The following is a 21,724-nucleotide window of genomic DNA, read 5'->3' as shown; positions in this document are numbered from 1 at the left end:
AGAGTTCAGGATACTAAATTGAAATTACACCCACAAGTCACAAATTCAAATTCACTTGGTACCAAACTAGTAAATACTATAAAACACAACTTAATTGTGACGATATCACTAGTCAACTAAATATTGTTGAAGTGTGAGAGAAATTATCGACATCGATATTTTTTAATATTATCGATATTTATACAATATGTATAGAGATACGTTTCAAAATATCCTTGATTTGAAAACACAATAATATTCTCGATATTTTGTCGATATTATCGATATTTTAAACTATGAATCGAACCCGGTGTAGGTGTAGGGGAAAAGGAGCCACTTTACCTATGTCGTGTGAACCCTATGATGAAAATCATTGTAGCAGGAGGTCAATCCAATCAAAATAAATTCTATCAAGCAATGGCAATATGACAGCTCAGCTTAGAGAATCATAAAACCGCCACATATTGCGGGTAAACCGAACGAAAGCCCAAATTTTCCAGCTAACCAAACACGCCAAAGAATCTCCTTCCTCTAGAAAAGAAATAGAAAGGTGGGTACAAAAGAGAGCTCCCTTTTTTTTTTTTTTTTTTTTTTTTGTTTTGGTTCTGAAAGAAAACTCACTTTTACAACAAAAGGTAAGCAAAACGTACCCAAACCAAACAAACAAAACTCACCAAGAAACAAACAAACAAGCCCAAAGTCACACCAAAATAGGTGGGGCCCCACTTTTTATTGCTATTTAATGAAAACATAATTAATTGGATATTAATTGTTAATTCAACGGTGAATTTTCGTAATTATCATATATAAATTAGCCGCATGGAAAGGTTCACTACGAAGCTTCCTGGAAGTTGCCATGGAAGTGCCTACACTCCCACCATTTAACCCCTCATCCCGTCCTCTCTTCTTCCCATCATTTCCCTTCTCTCTCCTTCTTCTTCCTCTTACTCTTCTCACCTTCTCTCTGTCCAACCTCTTTTCCCATCTGGGTTTTCATTTTTGGTCATGAAGCTCATCAAAATCAGCTCCAAAAGTCTCAGCCCGAAACGCCTCTTCCGGTCCAAGAAGGACCGATCCGCGGTGTCCCGCCGCTCCTCCGACCCACTATCGTTTGAGTCCGGAACGGCGTCGTCGTCGTCGTCGTCATCCTCGTCCTCGGACTCACTCCACAAGCCCGGAACCGGAGCCGAAGCTGGTGGTATCGGGACGCCGACGAGCGTTTTGCTCGAAAGATCGGGCGACTGGTCCGATTTCTCGACCGATCTGCAGCTCGACATGGCTCAGGCGTTTAAGCTTATAGACCGAGACAACGACGGAGTGGTCTCGAGAAAAGAGCTAGAGGCTCTGCTGAGCCGGCTTGGAGCCGACCCGCCGAGCCAAGAAGAGGTGATGTTGATGCTGAGCGAGGTGGACCGAGAAGGCAACGGTTCGATAAGCCTCGAGGCACTGTTGAGCCGGGTCGGCCCGGTTTGCGGTCCGGCCGCGGACTCGGAGCTGCGCGATGCTTTCGAGGTCTTTGACTCGGATCACGACGGCAAAATATCGGCCGAGGAGCTTTTGAACGTTTTTACGGCGATAGGAGATGACCGGTGCACCTTAGAGGACTGCCGGCGCATGATAGCGGGGGTAGATAAGAACGGGGACGGGTTCGTGTGCTTCGAGGACTTTGCTCGTATGATGGAACTGCAGAGATGAAGATGACGTTGCTCCTGATTTTAGCGAGTCATAAAAAGTCCTTTGGCTTTGGTTTTTTTTTCTTTTTTTTTTTCCTTTTGTTCGTTTTAATTTCGGTTGGGATAATGCATGTATGGTTTTTCACGGTACCTAGTTGAATATATCAGAGGATCCGACGGCTTGGATTGATTGTTCTCAAGCTTTAAAAATTTGTGTTTGCACTCGGAATATATGCTTCTTCAACAATTTGTAGATAGGTGAATATTATCTAATTATTTTTCTATTTTTGAGTGTGAGGAAAAACAATAGAAAACATTGGTTGAACCTCCTATTTCAACTAAAACACAAAAAAGAGCACTAAACCTCTCATGTGGTAACAAAAATTTCCATAATCACAGGTTATTTATTTATTTTGCATCAAAAGGAGTTTTAGCAAAATATCTTGTTCAATCTTCTCGGCTTGTAGTTTAAGTGGTTAAGATGTATTATACATGTGGTTTAAGTGATTAAGACGTATTATATATGTGGTTAAGACGTACTATATATATGTAGTCAAGACATACTATATATATATGTGTGGTTTATAGTTTAAGTGATTAAGAAGTATTATATATGTGGTTAAGACGTCCTGTATAAAGAGGTTTTAGGTTCAATTCTCCACTTTTCTAGAAGTTTTAGGTTCAATTCTCCACTTTTCCAGAATTACTTAAATAAATAAATTTAAATAATAAAAAAATAGAACGGAAGAGTTTATTTGAAATTATTTTACGGCCAAAACATATTTCGACTGAGAATGTATGATTGATTGGCCTAGTAGCAACACCGTGAATACTTGACAATTAGACTATTGCAACTGAGTGGCGGTCAATAATTTAATTCTTGTGTTGTTTGTCTAATGTTTCGATTCCAATTAACCCTTTAAGTTATTAGGGTTTTAAATCCTTTATCTAAACCTTTAACAGCTTGCTTACAGTTTTATAATCTCTTCTAGAGGATTGATACTTCACTGTTGGAGGATCATTGGGCGGCACCACACTTGATACTTAATCGTTGGAGGATCATTGGCCGGCACTACACGATGCCCTTGTTGGTGGGTTCTTATTTAGTTAGGATTTCGATTCTTTATCATGTTAGGATTTTGATTACTTATCTATTTGTCTAGTACTATTATAATAGAGATTTATTTTCTATTGTAATTTAGATTTATTTTATATTTTATATTTTATTTAGGGTTGTACTTTCATATAAATACCTCCATATTAGAGAAAAATAAATATATTAGCATAATTGAATATTTGCCTTACTTTGTTTTGACATGGTATCAGAGCTTGGTTTTTCTTGTGACATGTGCTTGCGTTCTCCTTGGAATTTAAGTGCTCTCCTGCCCTCCTCTTCAAGGAGGAATGGGGAGTGAAAAGGAATCGTTTCTCTTTCTCATGGAGATATTGCATCTTTCTTGACTCTGACGTCTCCTTCTCTTTAGGGGGTGAGGGGGAGTGAAAAGAAGTTGTGTCTACGTGAATTAGCTACAATTAAAGTGGAAGAATTTGTCAATGTCGTTGCCGCTACTACCGTCGTTGACCATGCCTTTGCTCTTGTGTTGCCTTGCTTCACCTCTGAGGTTTGTTTCTTTTGTAAGTTACATTGGTACTTATACTTATGAACACTTCACACTTCAATTTAGTCAAACACAAAGAGAATGCCATAACTTTCTTTCCCCTTTTTCCAAAGTGAGAAATCAGTTAGGAAAGAGAACTAAAGAATGAGGAATGGTCGAATGGGGTTACCATAGTGGTTGTGTCCCTCCTCTTTCCCCCATACTCGGCACTCAGGATCGAAACTCCAAGGTTTCTTTCCTCCAAATTTAACCAAAAACAAAAAATGAAACGAGGCATGGAATACCTTTATCTTCTGTTTTTTTTTTTTGAACTACTATTATCTTATGTTATTTGCTCAAGTAGTTACTTCTATTTCATTAAACAAACTTTTATATATATATATACACACACACACAAAGAGCTGCCATTCAAGGATCCTTTAAATAAACTTATTTGAGGGACACCCTTGTAGGACCCACTCTGTATTGTATTTTACTAATCCACACCATCTATGTTTTAGATAATCATTCAAAGATCATCTCTACAAAAAATCACTTGAATTCGATATCTTTTGACAACTCAATTGAGTTATTGAAATTTTAGTACTTTCTTAAAACATTATGTTCATTGATTTTGTAGAACACAATTGGATGTTGAAATGGTTTTCAATTTGTCTAATTTTTTGCAAGGATGATCTATGAATGTAGACTTAAAACATAGATGTTTGGATCGTTAAAAAAATTTCGTTAGGGACCCTAAATGGTGTCCCTCTTATTTGAGAGATCTCTCAATAGAAGAAGACTATATATATATATATATATATATATATTTTCTCCTATGCGGATGCGATGTATTTTCTATTACCCCTCCATACTTTTCTCTTTATTTACAATATAAAATCTACATGATAATAACGTGCGAATGTATATATAAGAGAAGACCTGATATATATTTCTCAGAGAAGTTGCTATCCCTTTTCCTTTCAATATGAAGATGACTAAATTAACGGTAGTTACAGAGTATATTTAGTCTTCTTCAACTTGGATCGGTTTCTCATTTATGTTTGGCATCCTTTTCAATAATTTATTTATTTATTGAAGGGAATACAAGATTGAAGATTCCTTGCTTAATATTATATGACTCTAATATCACTAGTACTAAAAAAAACTTGTGGTGCCAACTATTTTATTTGACTGCTTTTAAGAATGTACATAAAAGAATGTCCTGAAAAGTTTAGCGATTCTCCATTATTTTAAGGGATATGCTTCTGACAAAATAAAATGTTTAATATATATATTTTTTTTACAAATTCCATTATATAATAATATAGGTTTTCATCTTATTAGTCCTGATCTCTTGGATCACAGGGGTCCAAGAAATTTGTGGTCACTAACCGTTGGATGTAAATTCAACGGTTCACTCACTCTTGTATTCATTTTAATAAACTTTTTTAAACCATTAGATTAATATCCAACGGTGGGTGACTACAATCTCTTGGACTCCTGTGGTCTAAAAGATCGGGACTGTTCATCTTATATATCTTATATTATTTCAGATCGAGAAGCAGTTGAATGCTCAATAATACTTTTCGTAGCTTAACCACGTATTTTCTTCATCTAATAATCAAACAAGCATAAACATTCATCATCCTACATAACACAACAAATGAATTTTTAGTATTTAATATTTATATGCTTATAACTATGAATTTAGGGTTGGTTGGTAGGAAAAAAGACACCAATAGGGTGTTAGTTGGATTGTTCCGGGTTTCTAGTGTACTCCTAAGTGGTATTGGGTTCAAGTCCCTATGGGACCTGTGTGTGAGTTTCCCCCTCATCCTTCCTAAGTGCAACTTTAGTGCCTAGGTGTAAATGGGGTTGTATGCTATATTTACACCCATATTCGTTAGAAAATGCTCTAAGAGCATCTCCATTGCAAGGGTGTAAAGGGAGATGTAAAGGGACGTGTAAAGAGAGATGTAAATGACTTTTAAAAGTTGACACATCATTCTAAAACAAAAACTCAGTTTACTGCTAAGGAAAAAAAAAAACCCTAACACCCAACTAACCGGATAGTTAACATCCAAAGTTGTTTTTTTTTTCTCCTCCTTCCTTCACGTTCTATCCTCTTCTCTTTTTTGCCTACATTATGGCTTTTTTTTTTCTTTTCCTATTCATATCTTTGCCCCAAAATCAATTTTATGAAGTATAAATTGGTGGGATCCAATCATCACCAAACAAGCTTTGAGTTTGTTTAATTGTAATTACTCATGCGTTTGTTACGCATGTGGTTCTTCTCAACTTCAAGCTGTCACTGTAAGATTACTAATTCAATTCAATTATGTTGTCTGAAATTTTTTTCTCTTGGTGGGTTCTTATTTCTACTGGTTGTGATTTTACAAGAAGAGCAAGGGGCCAAAATGAAGACAAAAGAAGAAGACATGAAGAGTCTAAAAAAAAGCCAAAACCTAAGGAAGAAGGCAAAAAAACAAGAGAACATAACGTGAAGCAAGGGGGAAAAAAAAGAGCTTTGGATGTTAACTATCCTGTTAGTTGGGTGTTAGGATTTATTATTATTATTTTTAATTATGAGTAAATTGGGTTTTTATTTTAGGATGATATGTCAACATTTAAATTCCTTAGATTAAATTTTAACGAGATAGCGTTTGAAGAACAAAAGTAAAGCAGATCATGACAAAGAAAATCACAACAGAAGATGGGCCCACATGCTGAACAGGAGGAGATGTAATGCAAAAGTAGTGGGCTCCAAACATATAAAAGGTGAGATAGCTACTAAAATACCAAAAATAACATTTTGCTTCAACTTGATATAAAATCATTTTGGGTAATCTGCTGATTTGCCCCTTAAACTTGTACATAACTTTAATTTACCCCTTGACCTTTTTTTTAGTGAATTAAGGGCTCGAATTAAATTTTATTATCAATCTTCCCCCCACTGTCAAAATTCGAACATTTCATCCGTTAATCCGTCCATTTGACTCACGTTGACTATTTTTTAGGGTTATTTTGGTCATTCAGCGTAGATTGAATTTATTTATTTTTTGGTTGAAATGGAAACTTCATTGAAGGGAAAGCAACCCAAAAGGAACAGAAACAAGGAAAGAAAAGAATAGCAGCCTAGGGGACAAACCCACCCATGAGCAAGCAGAAAAAACACAGACATGCTAGAGAAAAAGAAAACATAAAGTAACAGAAACTAGAGGGCCACAAACTAGGACGTCACCAAAGGAGCACGTCAGCCTCTAGCTAAAAGGAGATTAACATGGGGGGCAAGGCAAACCATCCGATTGAAGAACAAACACAAGGGAAGAAGGGGGTCTGTCAAGCCAAACCTTATTGCACTTCATCCTCCTAGCAATAGCTGCAACGGCATCAACGACCTTATTGGCCCAGCGAGAGATCCACTATAAGGGATAAACCAGCAAGAGCTGTGTAGGCTTCAACTTCAAGAACTGAATTTGCAATTTTACATGTAGCAAAACCACCCATGAACACACCACCAGAATTCAGAATTACCCCTCCAAGACCAGCATCAGGATGAGTCGTTGTCCAACTAGCATCCACATTTAACTTGCTCTAAGTAGCAGGCGGGAGGGGGGGAACCGAACATCGTCAATGGTAAAGGTGGTACCAGGTTGGTGCACGGGATGAGAAACATCTTTGAACAAATCAAAGTCAGAGATCATGCATTTTATATGAGACAATGTTTGCTTTGGACACAAGGGACTGCCATCAAAGATCTTCGCACAACGACTACGCCAAATGCCCCGACAAGTATAGGCTACATGGGAAATAATCCAGGTTCTGTCAACACATAGAGAACTATGAGGCCCAATCACTTCGTAAAGCCATTCAGCCATAGAGGTGACACGTTGCCTATCAACAAAATAGTTCATGGGGCTGCCAAACCAAACCAACTTGACCCAACCTCATAAAAGGAATAAGTGCTCCAAAGATTCAGAAGCCTGCTCACACAGAATTCAGAAGTGAAACCGAAATCCTTACCAAGCTTAGTCAATCTATTGTGTTTTTGCTTGGTCTCCATTAGAAACACAATAGAGGGCCGATGTTTTTTTAATGATCTCTTTCAGAGATCGAATTGTCAAGTATGACCCTAGACCCTAACAATTCCACGAGAGAAAACTCAGTTAGCGTTTTTGCCTAAATACATGAACCATGATCGACATCTCAGTCTCCACAGCCCTCTTTGCGAGTTTTCCATATGAACCCTTGCCAACCAAACCCAACCCTCACAAATGATCTCCAAAATTATGCTTCAAGGATAAGACCGCCACCTACCCAGGGCTTGGGAATAGATTAACAGTCGAAACAGAAGAGAAGGCTGGCGATCGGGGCATAGCAAAGGTAAAGCGATCGAATAGCTCTGACCAGGAGCGGCACTCAGAGAGATCATTGTGGAGATTTTCCAAGATGTGGTTGAGGAAGGCGTGGAAGGTTGGGGTGGCGATCGGAGCTTGGGATTAGGCGGAGCCGTCGGAGATTGCGGTGGTTTGTGGATGTGGTTGAGATTGGAAGAATCGGAGGTGGGGTAAAATTTTAAAAACAATTAACTAACCCATTGGCCATATTCTTATTATTTTAATGACCAAAATAACCCTCACAAGAGTGTCAACGTAAGTCAAATGGATGGATTAATGGATGAAATGTTCGAATTTTGACGATGGGGGAACATTGATAATAAAATTTAATTCGAGTCCTTAATTCACTAAAAAAAAATGGTAAGGGGGTAAATTGAGAGTTGTGTACAAATTCAGGAGACAATTCAGCAGATTGCCCAATCATTTCTTTTCATATCCTTTTTACATCTCCAATTTACATTTTTCCCATTGAAAAAAAAAAAAAAAGGACATTTACATTTTCCGAATCTCGTACACATTAGACACCTTCTAGATTTCAAGTTTTCCATTTACATTTTCCGAATCTCGTACACACTAGACACCTTCTTGATTTCAAGTTTTCCACCCCCACTTTATTTTTAGTCCAAACTCTATTAATACTCCACGTTATATAATAAACAAATCAATTGGTATAAACAAAAAGACAAATCAATTGACACATGTCTAGATTTTTATTGTTGAATTAGTTTCCTGGAAAGTATTGACAAGTCTTGAAAGAAGGGCGGTTTGGCGTAAAGTGAGGGGTGAGGTGCATAGTTTTGTATGATTCTTTAATGATGGGGACGGGTGATAAGAACATGCATACGACTAAACAACATGTCACCAACAATCCCTATCTCGTTTTTTGGACTATTACTGCTTTGAAAATGTCCTTTAATTTGTAGGGTGTGGGAAAATACAAGTTTCAAATACATAGACAAAGAAAAAATGTTCGCATTCTCTAACATGAGGCACAATTACCTGGAAAATAAAATCAATTCTTCGCCTTCGGTTATATTTATCGAAAAGCAAATATGGTTGTTAATAGTCTCGTTACCTTAAATCATTGGTGTAATTTACGCAGAATTTTCGTTGTAATTTATGTCATATTTATATAATAGTAAAAAGAAAAAAAATAGTGTAATCAAATTTTATATAGAGGCTGTCTTTCTTTTTCCCCGTGCAGCTTGTACCGCTTGGGACATTTTCCAGGAAACTTCATTGCCTCTTCCACCATCACCTCACGACAGAAAAATCTTGGCTGGAGTCGTCTGTTTCTCAATAGGAGCCAGAGTAGGACAAGAGCCAGTGGGTAAGAAGGCAGGCGTTGAGCTGGGAGCAAAACACAAGTCAAGTGTTGGATTTTGGACATCAATTTGGATTCTTGTACTGCCAACTTACCAATTACCACGGTCAATATTTGAAAAGTCACTGCAGCATCTCGAAGGGTATAAACAAATGAAGTAGGTAATTGATGTGGCATGTTGCCTATTTAATTGTTTCTTTAAAGAAAATTGCTAATTTTAGGTAAATAAATTAGGCAATGTAATATTATATTATTTGTTTTCATTTTTTACATTTCCGGCATTTCACCTACCATAAAAAAATAAAAGAAAATTATATTTTATAATAATAAAATTATGTAGGGCTCAATGTACCACTTCATTTTGAAGTAGATAATATTATCTTGTTGCGGAGAGTAAGTATATTTTGCCTAGCCATTTGTCTGTTCCCTTGTAAACATAAAAATGTTGATGTGGTAAGAGCATCTCCAAAGGAGTATGTAAATGAAATTGGCAAAATTGTACTATAAGGCCATCTCCAGTCACTGGCGGACCTGTGCAGGCGCAAGGAGGTGCACCTGTACCTCCGGTCGCCTGAAATCTCCATTAAAGCTGCTAGAGTTGCACCTCTGCTCTAGCTACTGCTGCACTCCAAGTGTTTGAAAAAAAGCTTAAGCAAACTTGCTGGGTTCCTTTCTTTTGCTGCGTGCGCATCACAGCTGCTATCCTTTTGTTTATTAAGTTCTGAGCAAAACGACTTCATGTTGTACAAAGCCCCAAAAAAAAAAAAAAAAAAAAAAAAAGAGGAATAAACATGTGAGTGCGACTGCAATTCCTACATGCTATTTAGTATATGATAAATCAATTGGGTCATTGGATGAAAAACAAATTGGGCCTTAAATAAAGATTGTCCTTACATAAATTTGTAGGGCTGCAATATTAATTATCTATCAAGGCTGCAATGTTAATATCGATCAAGTATGTATAAAATTACATTATTTAAAAAAGAAAAAGAAAAAAGAAACCAAGTTTGTATAAAATATTGTCATTTTTTCATGATATGAAAGCTCGCGGTGAACAATTATAACTTAATTGTAATGTTTTATATTTTTTTCTATGAATTACAAATGACATTAGTATTGTTTAAATTGTAAGGTTTTTTTTATAGGAAATTCTAAGGTATTTGGTTGTCTATCTTTTTGGTGTATTTTTTTTGTGTGAAGCTTTTAGCGTTTTAAAAATTGCCCCTTCCCTGAAAATTTCTTAGGTCTGCCAGTGTCTCCAGGGCTATAAATTAAGCCCTCCAAAATATTATTTTTAAAGAATAGTGTAAGGCTAAATTTTTCCATATCCAGCCATGCAGGGCTATATTTTAGGGTCTTTCATATTTTATGATTTTGAGAAAAACTATGGTACAACACTCATACATTCCACAACTATATATTGTTTAATTTAATTAAACTACTATTTAGAGACACTATTTCATATATGACACGTATACGTTGATAACATTTAAAAATGCTATTTTTTTTAAAAATTTATCCTAACTACTAGTTGACGTCAACGCACCTTTAATATTGGCTGTTGGATATGCATTTGCACAAGATGTTTCATGCTCTTGCCCACACTTGATAATTTCTCTTCTTGAAAAGCACATGCATGGGGCTCATAAAAAAAAATTTGGTCTAGGCCAAAGTAGGGCTACAATTGGTCTAATTGGAGGGCTAAAATGGCCAAATGTGGCCCTTCAAATTTGACCAAAATTTTTTTTAGTCAATGGCTGAAGATGAGTTTTGCATTATTTTAAGACTATATTTGGCCTATGGCCCATAACAACCTAGGTGACATGTTGCCTATCCATTTGCCTCATGAAAAGGTCATTCCAATGGACTAGGCAATGCAATTCTACAAACTATTATTATATTATTTATTTTGATCTTTTACATTTACAATTATATTTTATAGAAAGTAGGTGAGAGAGTGGAGAAAGCAAGTGGGGCGCAATATACCTCTTCACTTTGAAGTAGGCAATATTGCCTTGTTTAGGAGAGTAGGTATATTTTCTCTACCCATTTGCTTCTTCCCTTGGAGCATGAAAATGCTAATGTGGCAAGGCAAATGAGGTTTGCCTACTCTTTTGTCTCTTTCCTTGAAGATGCTTGTTTGGGAATGTCATTGTCATGCTTTTTCCTATAAGGTTGGATTGAAAAATTTACATTTGAAGGCTTGAAAAATAGAGACGACCATTTATGACCTCCTAAATTAAGGAATATAATTGGAGGCAGCATGATTGTAGATACTCTATGGAAGAAAGTGAGTTTGGATCTTTAGTTACCAAAATTACTGTACCCTCTGTGTCCGTAGGTTACTTATTTGACACGTGTCTTCTTATTTAAGAGAAAGTTTTTTAAAAAATAAAATAAAAAATAAACTTCATTTGATAAACTTCAACAATACAAAACGAAGATATCAACACGACATCTAGTTTATGTGATTCTCACAAGCAAATAAGTAATTCAATCCAATCATGTACGTTTTAGAATATAGAAATTCAATGCAATTCGTCAAATCACCGAATTCGATCAAAATTGGATTAAATTGAGATTAAATCGATTAGTTTCAAAAGAATCAATTGAACTGAATTAGTTTGGTCAATTATTTTTTTTGGTCGAAATGGAAACTTTCAATACATGAAACAATGTCTAATGGTCCATGAACTTTGACCCGGTTCGTATTTTGGTCTCTCAATTTTCAAAATAGTTCCTGTATTAGGACAAATAGTCATATCGTCAATTTTGTTTTCTTTTTTTCTTTTTTTTTTGTTAAATGTAGGGGTAAAATGATATTTTTGTATTACTTTTAATTTTCACCATATGAATATTCATTTTACCTAAAAAATAAAAAAAATAAAAAAACCTTCCTCCTATCCTCACCACAGTAGCCACAACCTCTCCAACTCAACCCCACCTAAACACACACAACCTACAACAACCATCAAGCCTTCGTCACCCTCACCCTCACCATCCCACCCTGTCCCAACCCCTCTTTCCCCATGATGAAACATTCAATTTTTTTGTTATCAACAAAATCAAGTATAAGACATAAAGTGAAGGGCAGAAGCCATCGCAAAGAAGGTGGGAGATATATGGATGAGGAGAGTTAAGTTGCAACGATGGGGTTGTGCTTGTGGTGTGGGGTTTAGGTGCGCTAGGAATTGCCCATGTACTCAAGGAGTGAAGCAATTTCCGATTTTAACTCTTAACAGTACACCATGTGCCATGCACATGCTCAAATTTAACAGAAAAAGTTAACAAAATTGACTGTAGGACCATTTGTCCTAAAGAAACTGAAGTTGAAGGACCACTTGAATGATTTTAAAAATTAAGAAACCAAAATACGAATCAAGTCAAAATTCAAAAACCATTAAACCTAAAAAAACCCTGCAACAAATGATAGCGAATTGAAGTAGATATTGAACCCTCACATAATAAGCACGAAGTGAACCCACCCAATGACTCATAATCGTTTGTAGAGGCCCACTCATTTAGCTCCTCAAAACCTTGTAAGACCAATTGCAGACTATATTGGCCCATAAAACGAGCTTGCGGTGCTCTCCCACAGTCCCACCCATTTTCTCTACAAAAAAGAAATAAAAGCTTTTCCTCTCTGAAATTTACACTCGCTCTGAAGCCAATTTGGAAGTGGAGGTTTAGCTTCGATGCTCATAAACCTCAGAAGAACAATACGCATTCCATTTCATCCCAAACCTTCACTCTGCATTCCTCTGAATCTCTTCTCAACTTCAGCACCAAACCCAAACGCAAACTCTACAGAGCCTCTTTTAGAATCCCAACTCAAATCCTTAGTTCTCAGCCATTACAAGCATGGCAAGTTCACCAATCTCCTCCAAAACGTCGTCGCTTTGCCCACTGTCCTCCTTGCCGCCTGCCAAAACCTCACCACCCCACAAGCCCCAAATGGAAATGGCCTCAGCCCGTCTCTTCTCGACTCGGTCTCCAAGCGGTTCTCAATCCACGAAATGGGTCGCGAGCTCTTCGAGAATCGGTTCGATATTGGAGCTTGCAGTGTTACAATGGCGGCCCAAAGAAATAGAGGTGAGTCTTTGGTCTTACCTAACTTGAAATTGAAGGTTTTGATTGAAGCTATTAGGATGGTGTTGGGAATTGTTTATGATGAACGCTTTGTGACGTTTTCTTATGGTGGTCGTGTTAATATGGGCAGGCACACGGCCATTAGGTACCTTAAGAACTCTGTAGAGAACCCCAGTTGGTGGTTTACAGTTAGCTTTAACCGCGAAAAGTTTGATCAACAACATGTAAATAAGCTATGCTTGTTTATGCAAGAGAAAATAGAGGATGAGAGTTTGATTAATGTTATAAAGAGGTTGTTTGAATGCGGTGCGGTGAGAATTGAATTGGGTAGTTGCTTCTTTGGAAGAGGGTTTCCTCAGGAAAGTGGGCTGAGTTCAATTTTGATAAATATTTACTTCAATGGGTTTGATAAAGAAATTCAAGAAATGCGTCTAAAGAAGAATCAGGAGCATCCCAAATTTGATTCAAATGAGCTTGTTTCTAAGGATGGTGTGTTTTACAAGCCAGTGAAGATATATGCAGTTAGGTACTTGGATGAAATATTAGTGATAGCATCCGGGTCTAAGATGTTGACAATGGATTTAAAGAACTGGGTTGTGAAGCACTTAGAGGGGATACTGGAATTGAAGGTGGATGGGATAAAAACAGCTATTCATAGTGCGGTGTCTGAGAAGATTGCTTTTTTGGGCATGGAATTACAGGCAGTAAAACCTTCAGTTTTGAATCCTCCTATGTCAGAAAAGGCTATGAGAGCACGAAAAAAGTACATTAGACAGAAGGAAGTCAGAGCTCAGGAATTGAAAAATGCTAGAGAGAGGAATAGGAAGAAATTGGGATTGAAAATAATGAGCCATGTTTATAAGAAGTCAAAGAGAAGTGATGGGTTTAAATTTGAATATCAAATTAAGAATGAAGTTAGAGAAATCTTCAGAACCTGGGCTGATGAGACGGTGCAAGAGTACCTTGGCTCTTTGGAGGAGCGTTGGGATTGGTACCGTAAGCTATCGGCAGGTAATTTTCTCTCTTTAAGGCACATTAGAGATCAACTGCCTCAAGAGCTTGTTGATACTTATGATAAGTTCCAAGAGCAAGTTGACAAGCATTTAAATCCAGTCAAAGCTAGAAGGGCACTGGAGGACGAAGAAAGGAGAATAAAAGATGAAGAGGAGAAGAAATATGCTAGGGGCACAGTTGAGGATTTGACAAAGCTCTGTGTCAAAGCTGATGCACCCATAGAACTTATTAGAAAAATGGTTAGGTTGATTGGCTTTACAAATCATATGGGTCGTCCCAGGCCAATTACTTTACTAACTGCTCTTGAAGATACTGATATCATTAAGTGGTATGCGGGTATAGGGAGAAGATGGCTGGAATTTTATTGCTGCTGCCATAACTTCAAGATGGTCAAAACTGTTGTGACTTATCACTTGAGGTTCTCTTGTATCTTGACTCTAGCAGAAAAGCATGAATCCACCAAACGTGAAGCCCTGAAACATTTTACTAAAGATTTGAAAGTCTTTGATATAAATGGAAATGAAGAAGTGCACTTCCCCACAGAAAGGCAGGTGAAAATGATGGGAGATAAAAATCTCTCTGATCCAAAACCAGTGGATGGGACGTTCTCTTTGGCTTTGATTAGATTAGCTTCTGATGAGCCTCCATATTCTTGTGTTGCTCATTTCTGTGACAAAACTGATACTGTTGTTTATCGTGTACGACTATTGCAAAATCGCTTGAATGTGAACCCTGTGGATGAAAAGAAATGGGTCCCTGGGATGGGTGCAATTAATGAAAGTCTCAATCTGAAATGCTTCCCTGTTTGTCCTGATCACATACATGACTTATACACAGGGAGAATCACCTTTCAGGACATTGATTGCACTTCATTTGTGGATGGAGGCTGAGTTTTACATTCCTCTGGTTTAGTATCTGTTTACCATAGGTTCTTGTCTTCTGGAGGCTGCTGCTGATCCACGCAGATTTTGGGAATTGTTGCATATGCTGAAGCCAGGTGGGTGATGTACATTACATTTTATATTGATGTATAATGCAATTTCAGCTGCCCATGTAATTTTAACAGGAAATGTGTTATTAGTACATCATCATTTTTACAAGTGATGACCCAGTGTAAAATTTTTCAAAAGTTGCGATTGCAGCTATCTAAACAATTCGCCCTAGTAAATGAAAACTTCTCACTGGCTGTTTGGATGGTAATTTAACTGATGAAACAAATTGCTAAAAATCTCCCTACTTCTGAAATTTTAGATTTTGCATACTCCTATATCTCGTTTTGTGATGATAGAAACCAGATTTTGTTTTCATAATTGTGTTGGGTTCACAAATAGTATTCTTGGGGACTTCAATCTGGAGCAGTTTCTTGCTATTTTGTTTTCATTGTAGTATTATAGTTGCTCTTTATGTGTGCCAAATTGTCCCGTAGCCTATGATCTCTGTATAATTTGCTTTGGCATCTTGTTATGTGATTTATAAATTTGCTGGATGTTACCAATAATGCCGTTAGCCTAAGCTATGAAGGCATAAATCTATTTTTGGTCAAAAGAATAGTGCAATTTATTTTACAGATCTACAACTATATGTATATCTTGTATGATCTTCAAGTTCACCCTTCGTCCTGTCATGATTTACCCTTTTTGCTTTGGGACGTATTGATCTATGATTTGCTTTTGTAAAATATTTGACATCTTGCTTACCTTTTACTTTTGTAACTTGTCACTTGTTAACTACTTTTTCCTGGTTTTGCAACTGGTAGAGACTAGAGGGTTCTTGCTTACGAATACGTTGACATTGGGCTGTATGGAGGTGTTCTTTGTAGTTTTCTTAGATGGGTAAGAGGCCCTTCAAAAATCAAGTTCTGAATTTCATGTTGGGGATTTCAAAAGTTTGTGGAGCAAACACCAGGTGGGAAATGGCTGGAGAGTTTTGATGCAGGGATATCTCCTGTTTTGTGATATTTTTGTTCTGTAGATGCATAACAGAAAATGGAAACTCAGAAGGGCAGATTAGCAGAAAGCTGGACTTCTGGTGTCATATCAATAATACTTTAAATTATAATGTTGAAGATGGTTGCAGAAGGAGATAATAGATCACACACAAAGAAATGGATGGTTGTAGAGTTAGTGTGGTAATTACGAAATAATAATTTTCCCCGGGAGGTAACAATTCTTGTGACTGATGGATTGAGTCTGTATCTTTACTGACTGATGGATCCCTTGTTTCTAGATTGTTTATGGAAGCAAAGAGGTAACAATTCTTTGTTGCTTGCTAAGTTATTATCTTGAGGAATAGTTTGAGTTTCATTCACTCTGGTGGAATAATATTGAGAGATAAGATTCTCATTTTCCGAGTAGATGTAAAAGTATTTTGGGAGAAAACGACCAGAATGTTTTTACAGTCAATTGGGAAAAAAATTTATATGAAATGGACTTTAGAAACACATTCAAGGCTCATTTACAACATAACAAAGAGGCTTTTAACTTCTTATAAATTACAAAACTACCATCAATTTCTTAAAACAAGCTCAACCCCAAAATCTCATAAAAATACCCAAAATACTCAAAAGGACATCAAAGTAATTTAATAATTAAAATTAAATTCAATAAGGCCAGTTATTATTTTTTCGGTTTGTTTATAGAAATTAAATGGTGTAGGGTTTATTTATATTATTAGGGCTAAGAATGAGTATATAACTAAATATCTCAAATAAAAATGTGTTTATCCAAGTTTTGGTTGCTAATTCAAACATGGATTAATTACCTAAATGGTTCCCCAACTATTGCTCTAATATCATTTTGGTCAACGAACTAAAATTTTCATTTGAACCATTCTTCAACTCTTTTTTTTGTATCAAGATGGTTCTACGGTTAAAGTCTGTCAAATATTCCGTTAAATTGAGGGGCAAAAAAGTAAAATATTATTTAAAAAAGGGTTAATGACTGAAATGGTTCCTCAACTATTACTCCAGTATCATTTTGGTCCATCAACTAAAATTTTTATTTGAACCATCCTTCCATATATATATATTTGTATCAAGATTTACCGTCAAAGTCCGTCAATTTTATTGTTATTTATTTTTGTATTTATCTTATTTTAAAATTTTTAATTAATTTAAACAATAGATTAAAAAAACCTATTACTTTTTAAGTCTATATCAGCAAAAAAAAAAAAGTCAGGTTGGTGGTGAGATTCAATTTTAAAATTAGGTACAAGTTCTTATAATAGTTTCCTTTAATTTTTAATCATTGTTTACTCTTTTAAAAATTTTGTTATTTTATTTTTATATTTATGTGATTTTAATTAATTTAAACAATAGAGAATATTTTATTATTAATTGTTAGGTCAGTCTCACGAAAAAAAAAGCCATGTGGCTAGTGAGATTCAATTTATAAAAAATTTCTAAGTTTTATAATAGCTTCCTTTAATTTTTAATTATATATTATTATTTTAATTAATAGAGACATTTTTACCCCTCAATTTAACAATAAAATTGACAGACTTTAACAATAGGACCATCTTGATACAAAAAAAAAAGAAGAATTAAGGGACGGTTCAAAGGAAAATTTTAGTTAATGAACTAAAATAATATTGGAGCAATAATTGGGGAATTATTAGGATCAATAACCCTTTTAAGAGGAGGAAACTCACCTAAAAATATGATTTTGTCCCTCGATTTAACGGAATAATACACAGACTTTGATAGATGGACAATCTTAATACAAAATAAAAAAGTTTAAAATGAAAATTTTAATTATTAGACTAAAATGATACTGAAGCAATAATTAAAAGACCATTTAGGTTATTAACCCTTCAAACAAAGACGAATAATAAAATTGGGCAAAAGAATCGACCGAAAAGGAAAAAAAATTGACACAAAAAAAAGGGAACCTGTCAGACAACCGTGCGACCACCCCAGCCAGTCACCCAGCTGAGAACGATCCTCTACTGCTTAATGATTCCGAAGAATCAGAAGCTGTTAATCACGCTCTGATCGCACGGTCATGATTCATCCACCAGGTTGGGATTCCTGTCTCCTTAGAAATCAAGGATACAGAGGTACGATCCTATAGAACAGATCCTGTCCAAGTAAGGTCGTGCTCTTGTGTCACATGTTCAACTATATAAACCTTTCCCATGTTCGGTGTTTGGTCGATGTGGGACAATTAGCACTCCGAACTTATTATTATTATACATTTCGTTTTCATTGCACTGGTGTTCGTTCTGGACCAGACTGAGATCACAAATCTTTGTACTTTAAACACTCCCAAGAATTGCACACTTTTATTGCAAGTCCTTGTCCTTAGCTTTCAAGATTTCATCCCATTTCCATGTTTTTCAACGTCTCCACTTCTTCTCTCCAACCTCAAAACTTCCTCTTCTATTTCACACCCATCACCTGAAACATCCCTATCACCACCTCGCACCTTCTCTTTCAATTTATTCTTCTTTTTCTTCAGGTTCGGTGCTGCATTCATGCAAGGACCTTCAGACCCTGAGACAATTCCATGCTCGTATCCTAGTCTCAACTGGGTTCAAACCCCCTTCCCTTCTGTCAAAGTTGATCACTTTGTATTCTCGGTTCAATGGTGTCGAGAGCGCTGCTTTGGTTTTCAGATCAATCCAAGAACCAAATACCATGTTGTCGAACTTGATCATAAAGTCTCATGTCGACTCGGGTCTGCTTGGTTCGGCTCTGTTGCTGTACAAAAAGATGCTTGAATTGGGTGTTTCACATGATTGCTTCACGTTTCCGATTGTAAACAGGGCGGTTTTGTTGCTTGGGAGTGATGCTACATATTCAGGAATGGTTCATTGTGTGGCAATTCAGATGGGTTTTGGAATGGATGTATATGTTGGCAATACAATGATTGATGCGTATGTGAAATGCGGAAGACTTGATTATGCTCGTAAGCTGTTTGATGAGATGCGTCAGAGAGATTTGGTTACTTGGACATCGATGATTTCCGGCTATGTTTCTGAAGGAAACGTTGCCTGTGGGTTTAGTTTGTTCAGTGAAATGAGGAGGGAGTTGGAACCAAATGCCGTGACAATGCTGGTCATGTTGCAAGGCTGTTGTGACATTGAAATTTCAGTTTATGGGGAACCACTTCATGGTTATGGGATTAAGAGTGGTTTACTAAATGATGGGTCTGTACAGAACTCAATTTTCAAAATGTATGCTAAATTAGGTACCGTTGACCAAGTCGAAGATTTTTTCGGCGAACTTGATAGAAGGGATGTTGTTTCCTGGAATATTCGTATTTCCTTTTATTCTTGGAGAGGGGATGTTGTAAAGGTAAGAGACTTGTTTCATGAAATGCAGGGTGAAGTAGCACCCAGCAATGAGACATTGACGTTGGTTATATCAGCAGTAACCAAACATGGGATTCTTTCCCAAGGTGAAAGCTTGCATTGCTTGGCAACAAAAAGTGGGCTTTGCGACGACGTCTTGCAAACATCTTTGTTGGACTTCTATGCCAAGTGCGGGGAATTGGGAAACTCAGATAAACTGTTTAGAGAAATCCCTCATAGAAACAGCATTACTTGGGGTGCAATGATGTTTGGCTTTATTCTAAATGGTTATTTCAATGAGGCTGTTGGGTTGTTCGGCCGAATGCAAGCTGAAGGTGTTGAACCCGGGGCTGAGATACTAAGAAGCCTAGTTGATGCATTTGCAAACATAGGGGCTCTCAAGTTAGGAAAAGGAATTCATGGTTGCATAATAAGGAAATCTTTTTGTGAAGTTAAGAAGTGCAATACTCATCTTGAAACCTCCCTAATAAACATGTACGTAAGATGCGGTAGCATATCTATGGCTAGAGTCTGTTTTAGTAGAATGTTGATCAGAGATATAGTGGCATGGACATCAATGATCGAGGGGTATGGGAGCCATGGACTTGGTTTGGAAGCCTTGAAACTGTTTGATCTAATGATAAGAGAAGGAACAAAACCAAATAGTGTCACGTTATTAAGCTTATTATCTGCTTGTAGCCACTCCGGCCTTGTGACCGAAGGTTGTGAAGCTTTCTGCTCCATGAAATGGAAGTTTGGTATCGAACCTGACCTAGACCATTACACAAGCATTGTTGATCTCTTGGGTCGATCCGGGAAGCTCAAAGAGGCCTTAGTGGTCATTATGAAAATGGTTATTTTTCCAGACAGTAGGATTTGGGGTGCTCTTCTTTCAGGGTCTAGAATTTACGGTCGTAGAGATGTGGGGGAATTTGCAGCTCAGAGGCTGTTGGAACTAGAACCTGATAATGTCGGGTATTATACTCTATTGAGTAATGCACAAGCTAGTGTTGGAGAGTGGGATGAAGTAGAAGAGATAAGGAGAGTTATGAAGGAGAGGGATCTAAAGAAGAAGCCGGGGTGGAGCTGCATTGAGGCTGAAGAAGGAAGGATTTATGGGTTTGTTTCTGGGGATAGATCACACCATCAAATGGAAGCAGTTTATGAAGTGTTGGAATATTTAAGTAGGATGGCACAGGGATTTAGCTGAAAGGAAAAAAAGCCAAGGGGAGAGGTAAGAAAAAAAGCCAGGGTGGAGTGGGATTGAAGGCTCAAGGAAGATGGATCTTTGGGTTTGTTTCTGGAGATATACCACACCATCAAGTTGATGGGATTTATGAAGTATTGGGATGCAATTTATCAACTTTTAGAGAGCTAATTTTCTAATTTAGAACTGGTTGGTTGTGTTCACTAATAATTCATTACCAATAGAAGCCTTTTGCACAAATTTGTTCCTTAATACTTAATACACTTCCATATATACATATATATACAAACCAAGTGTTTTAACTGGAGGTTGGAGCCCAGAGAATCAATCTAAGCCCCACAAAATTTAAAATGGAGTTTTTAAATGGATCAATAATAAGATCTGTACCTTAGAGATTAGCCAAGCCTTCTGCATGCGATCAAGGAAACTACCGAGTCACACACCACAAACCCTTGAACCGAGGGTGTTCACATGAGTGCTTAAAGAACGAAAAAAAGAAGCTTGGCATCATGTGGTTAAGAGTAATCTCAGACATAAAAAACACTATCGCAATACCACCATTGGAAATCAAATGTATGTCAATGCATGTATACACAAACATAAAACACATTATACCAAGACTCTGGCAGATAACAGAAATAAAGTTTAAACACTTTCAACTCAACTATACGTGTACACTATGATTTGGAACTAAGACATGATGCATGATGCATGATGCACTAATAATTCGTAATTAGATTGGGAGGAATTAAATTGAGGAAGAGTTGGATTGAGGAAAATTAGATTCCAAATTCATATTGAAGTTGTTTACTAAACTATATGGAATTGGAGAATAAGTGATACTAATTACTAAAATGTCCTCATTCTTGGGTTAAAGTAAATGGCAAATTTGAAATTTTAAAAATTATGTGAGGATATAATAGGTAAAAATGATGAATTCCTAATGGGTTAGTTCCCCAGGAATTAGAATACCACCTCCCACCCAAGAATTCAATTACTCCAAAATTTGCGGACTCCACTTACTTTTTAATTTCTAAACGCAAGAATCCTTCATAGGTGGAATTCAATTCCTGATTAGTAAACACACTATTAAAGTAATGTATCCTTCCCCTTCTCTGCCAATGAAACTTAATGCAATATGTCCTTCC

The 21,724-nt window shown here is 36.7% G+C and overlaps 3 protein-coding genes across 3 annotated transcripts; all 3 read left to right on the top strand.

Moving 5' to 3' along the window:
* Positions 799–1,936, top strand: LOC18771245 (probable calcium-binding protein CML36). Its single transcript, XM_007202459.2, has one exon. The coding sequence runs from the start codon at positions 985–987 to the stop codon at positions 1,672–1,674; it is 690 nt and encodes a 229-aa protein (XP_007202521.1). The 5' UTR covers positions 799–984; the 3' UTR covers positions 1,675–1,936.
* Positions 12,334–16,518, top strand: LOC109950475. The gene is made up of 2 exons (XM_020569393.1): positions 12,334–15,074; positions 15,834–16,518. Exon 1 carries the CDS (start codon positions 12,670–12,672, stop codon positions 14,965–14,967), a length of 2,298 nt encoding a protein of 765 aa, XP_020424982.1. The 5' UTR covers positions 12,334–12,669; the 3' UTR covers positions 14,968–15,074; positions 15,834–16,518.
* Positions 18,336–20,828, top strand: LOC18770793 (pentatricopeptide repeat-containing protein At4g19191, mitochondrial; the record flags this gene model as incomplete). The annotated part of the gene is made up of 1 exon (XM_007204163.2): positions 18,336–20,828. A coding segment is annotated over one exon (2,244 nt), but the record flags the coding sequence as incomplete, so codon positions are not given.

Source organism: Prunus persica, chromosome G7, assembly GCF_000346465.2.
Source record: "Prunus persica cultivar Lovell chromosome G7, Prunus_persica_NCBIv2, whole genome shotgun sequence".
Lineage (NCBI taxonomy): Eukaryota > Viridiplantae > Streptophyta > Magnoliopsida > Rosales > Rosaceae > Prunus > Prunus persica.
The sequence above is the reverse complement of the archived record's forward strand: the minus strand, read 5'-3'. Positions and strand labels throughout refer to the sequence as shown.

Coding starts and splice junctions, on each gene's coding strand:
- LOC18771245 (XM_007202459.2), top strand. CDS start 985: ATGAAGCTCATCAAAATCAGCTCCAAAAGTCTCAGCCCGAAACGCCTC.
- LOC109950475 (XM_020569393.1), top strand. CDS start 12,670: ATGCTCATAAACCTCAGAAGAACAATACGCATTCCATTTCATCCCAAA.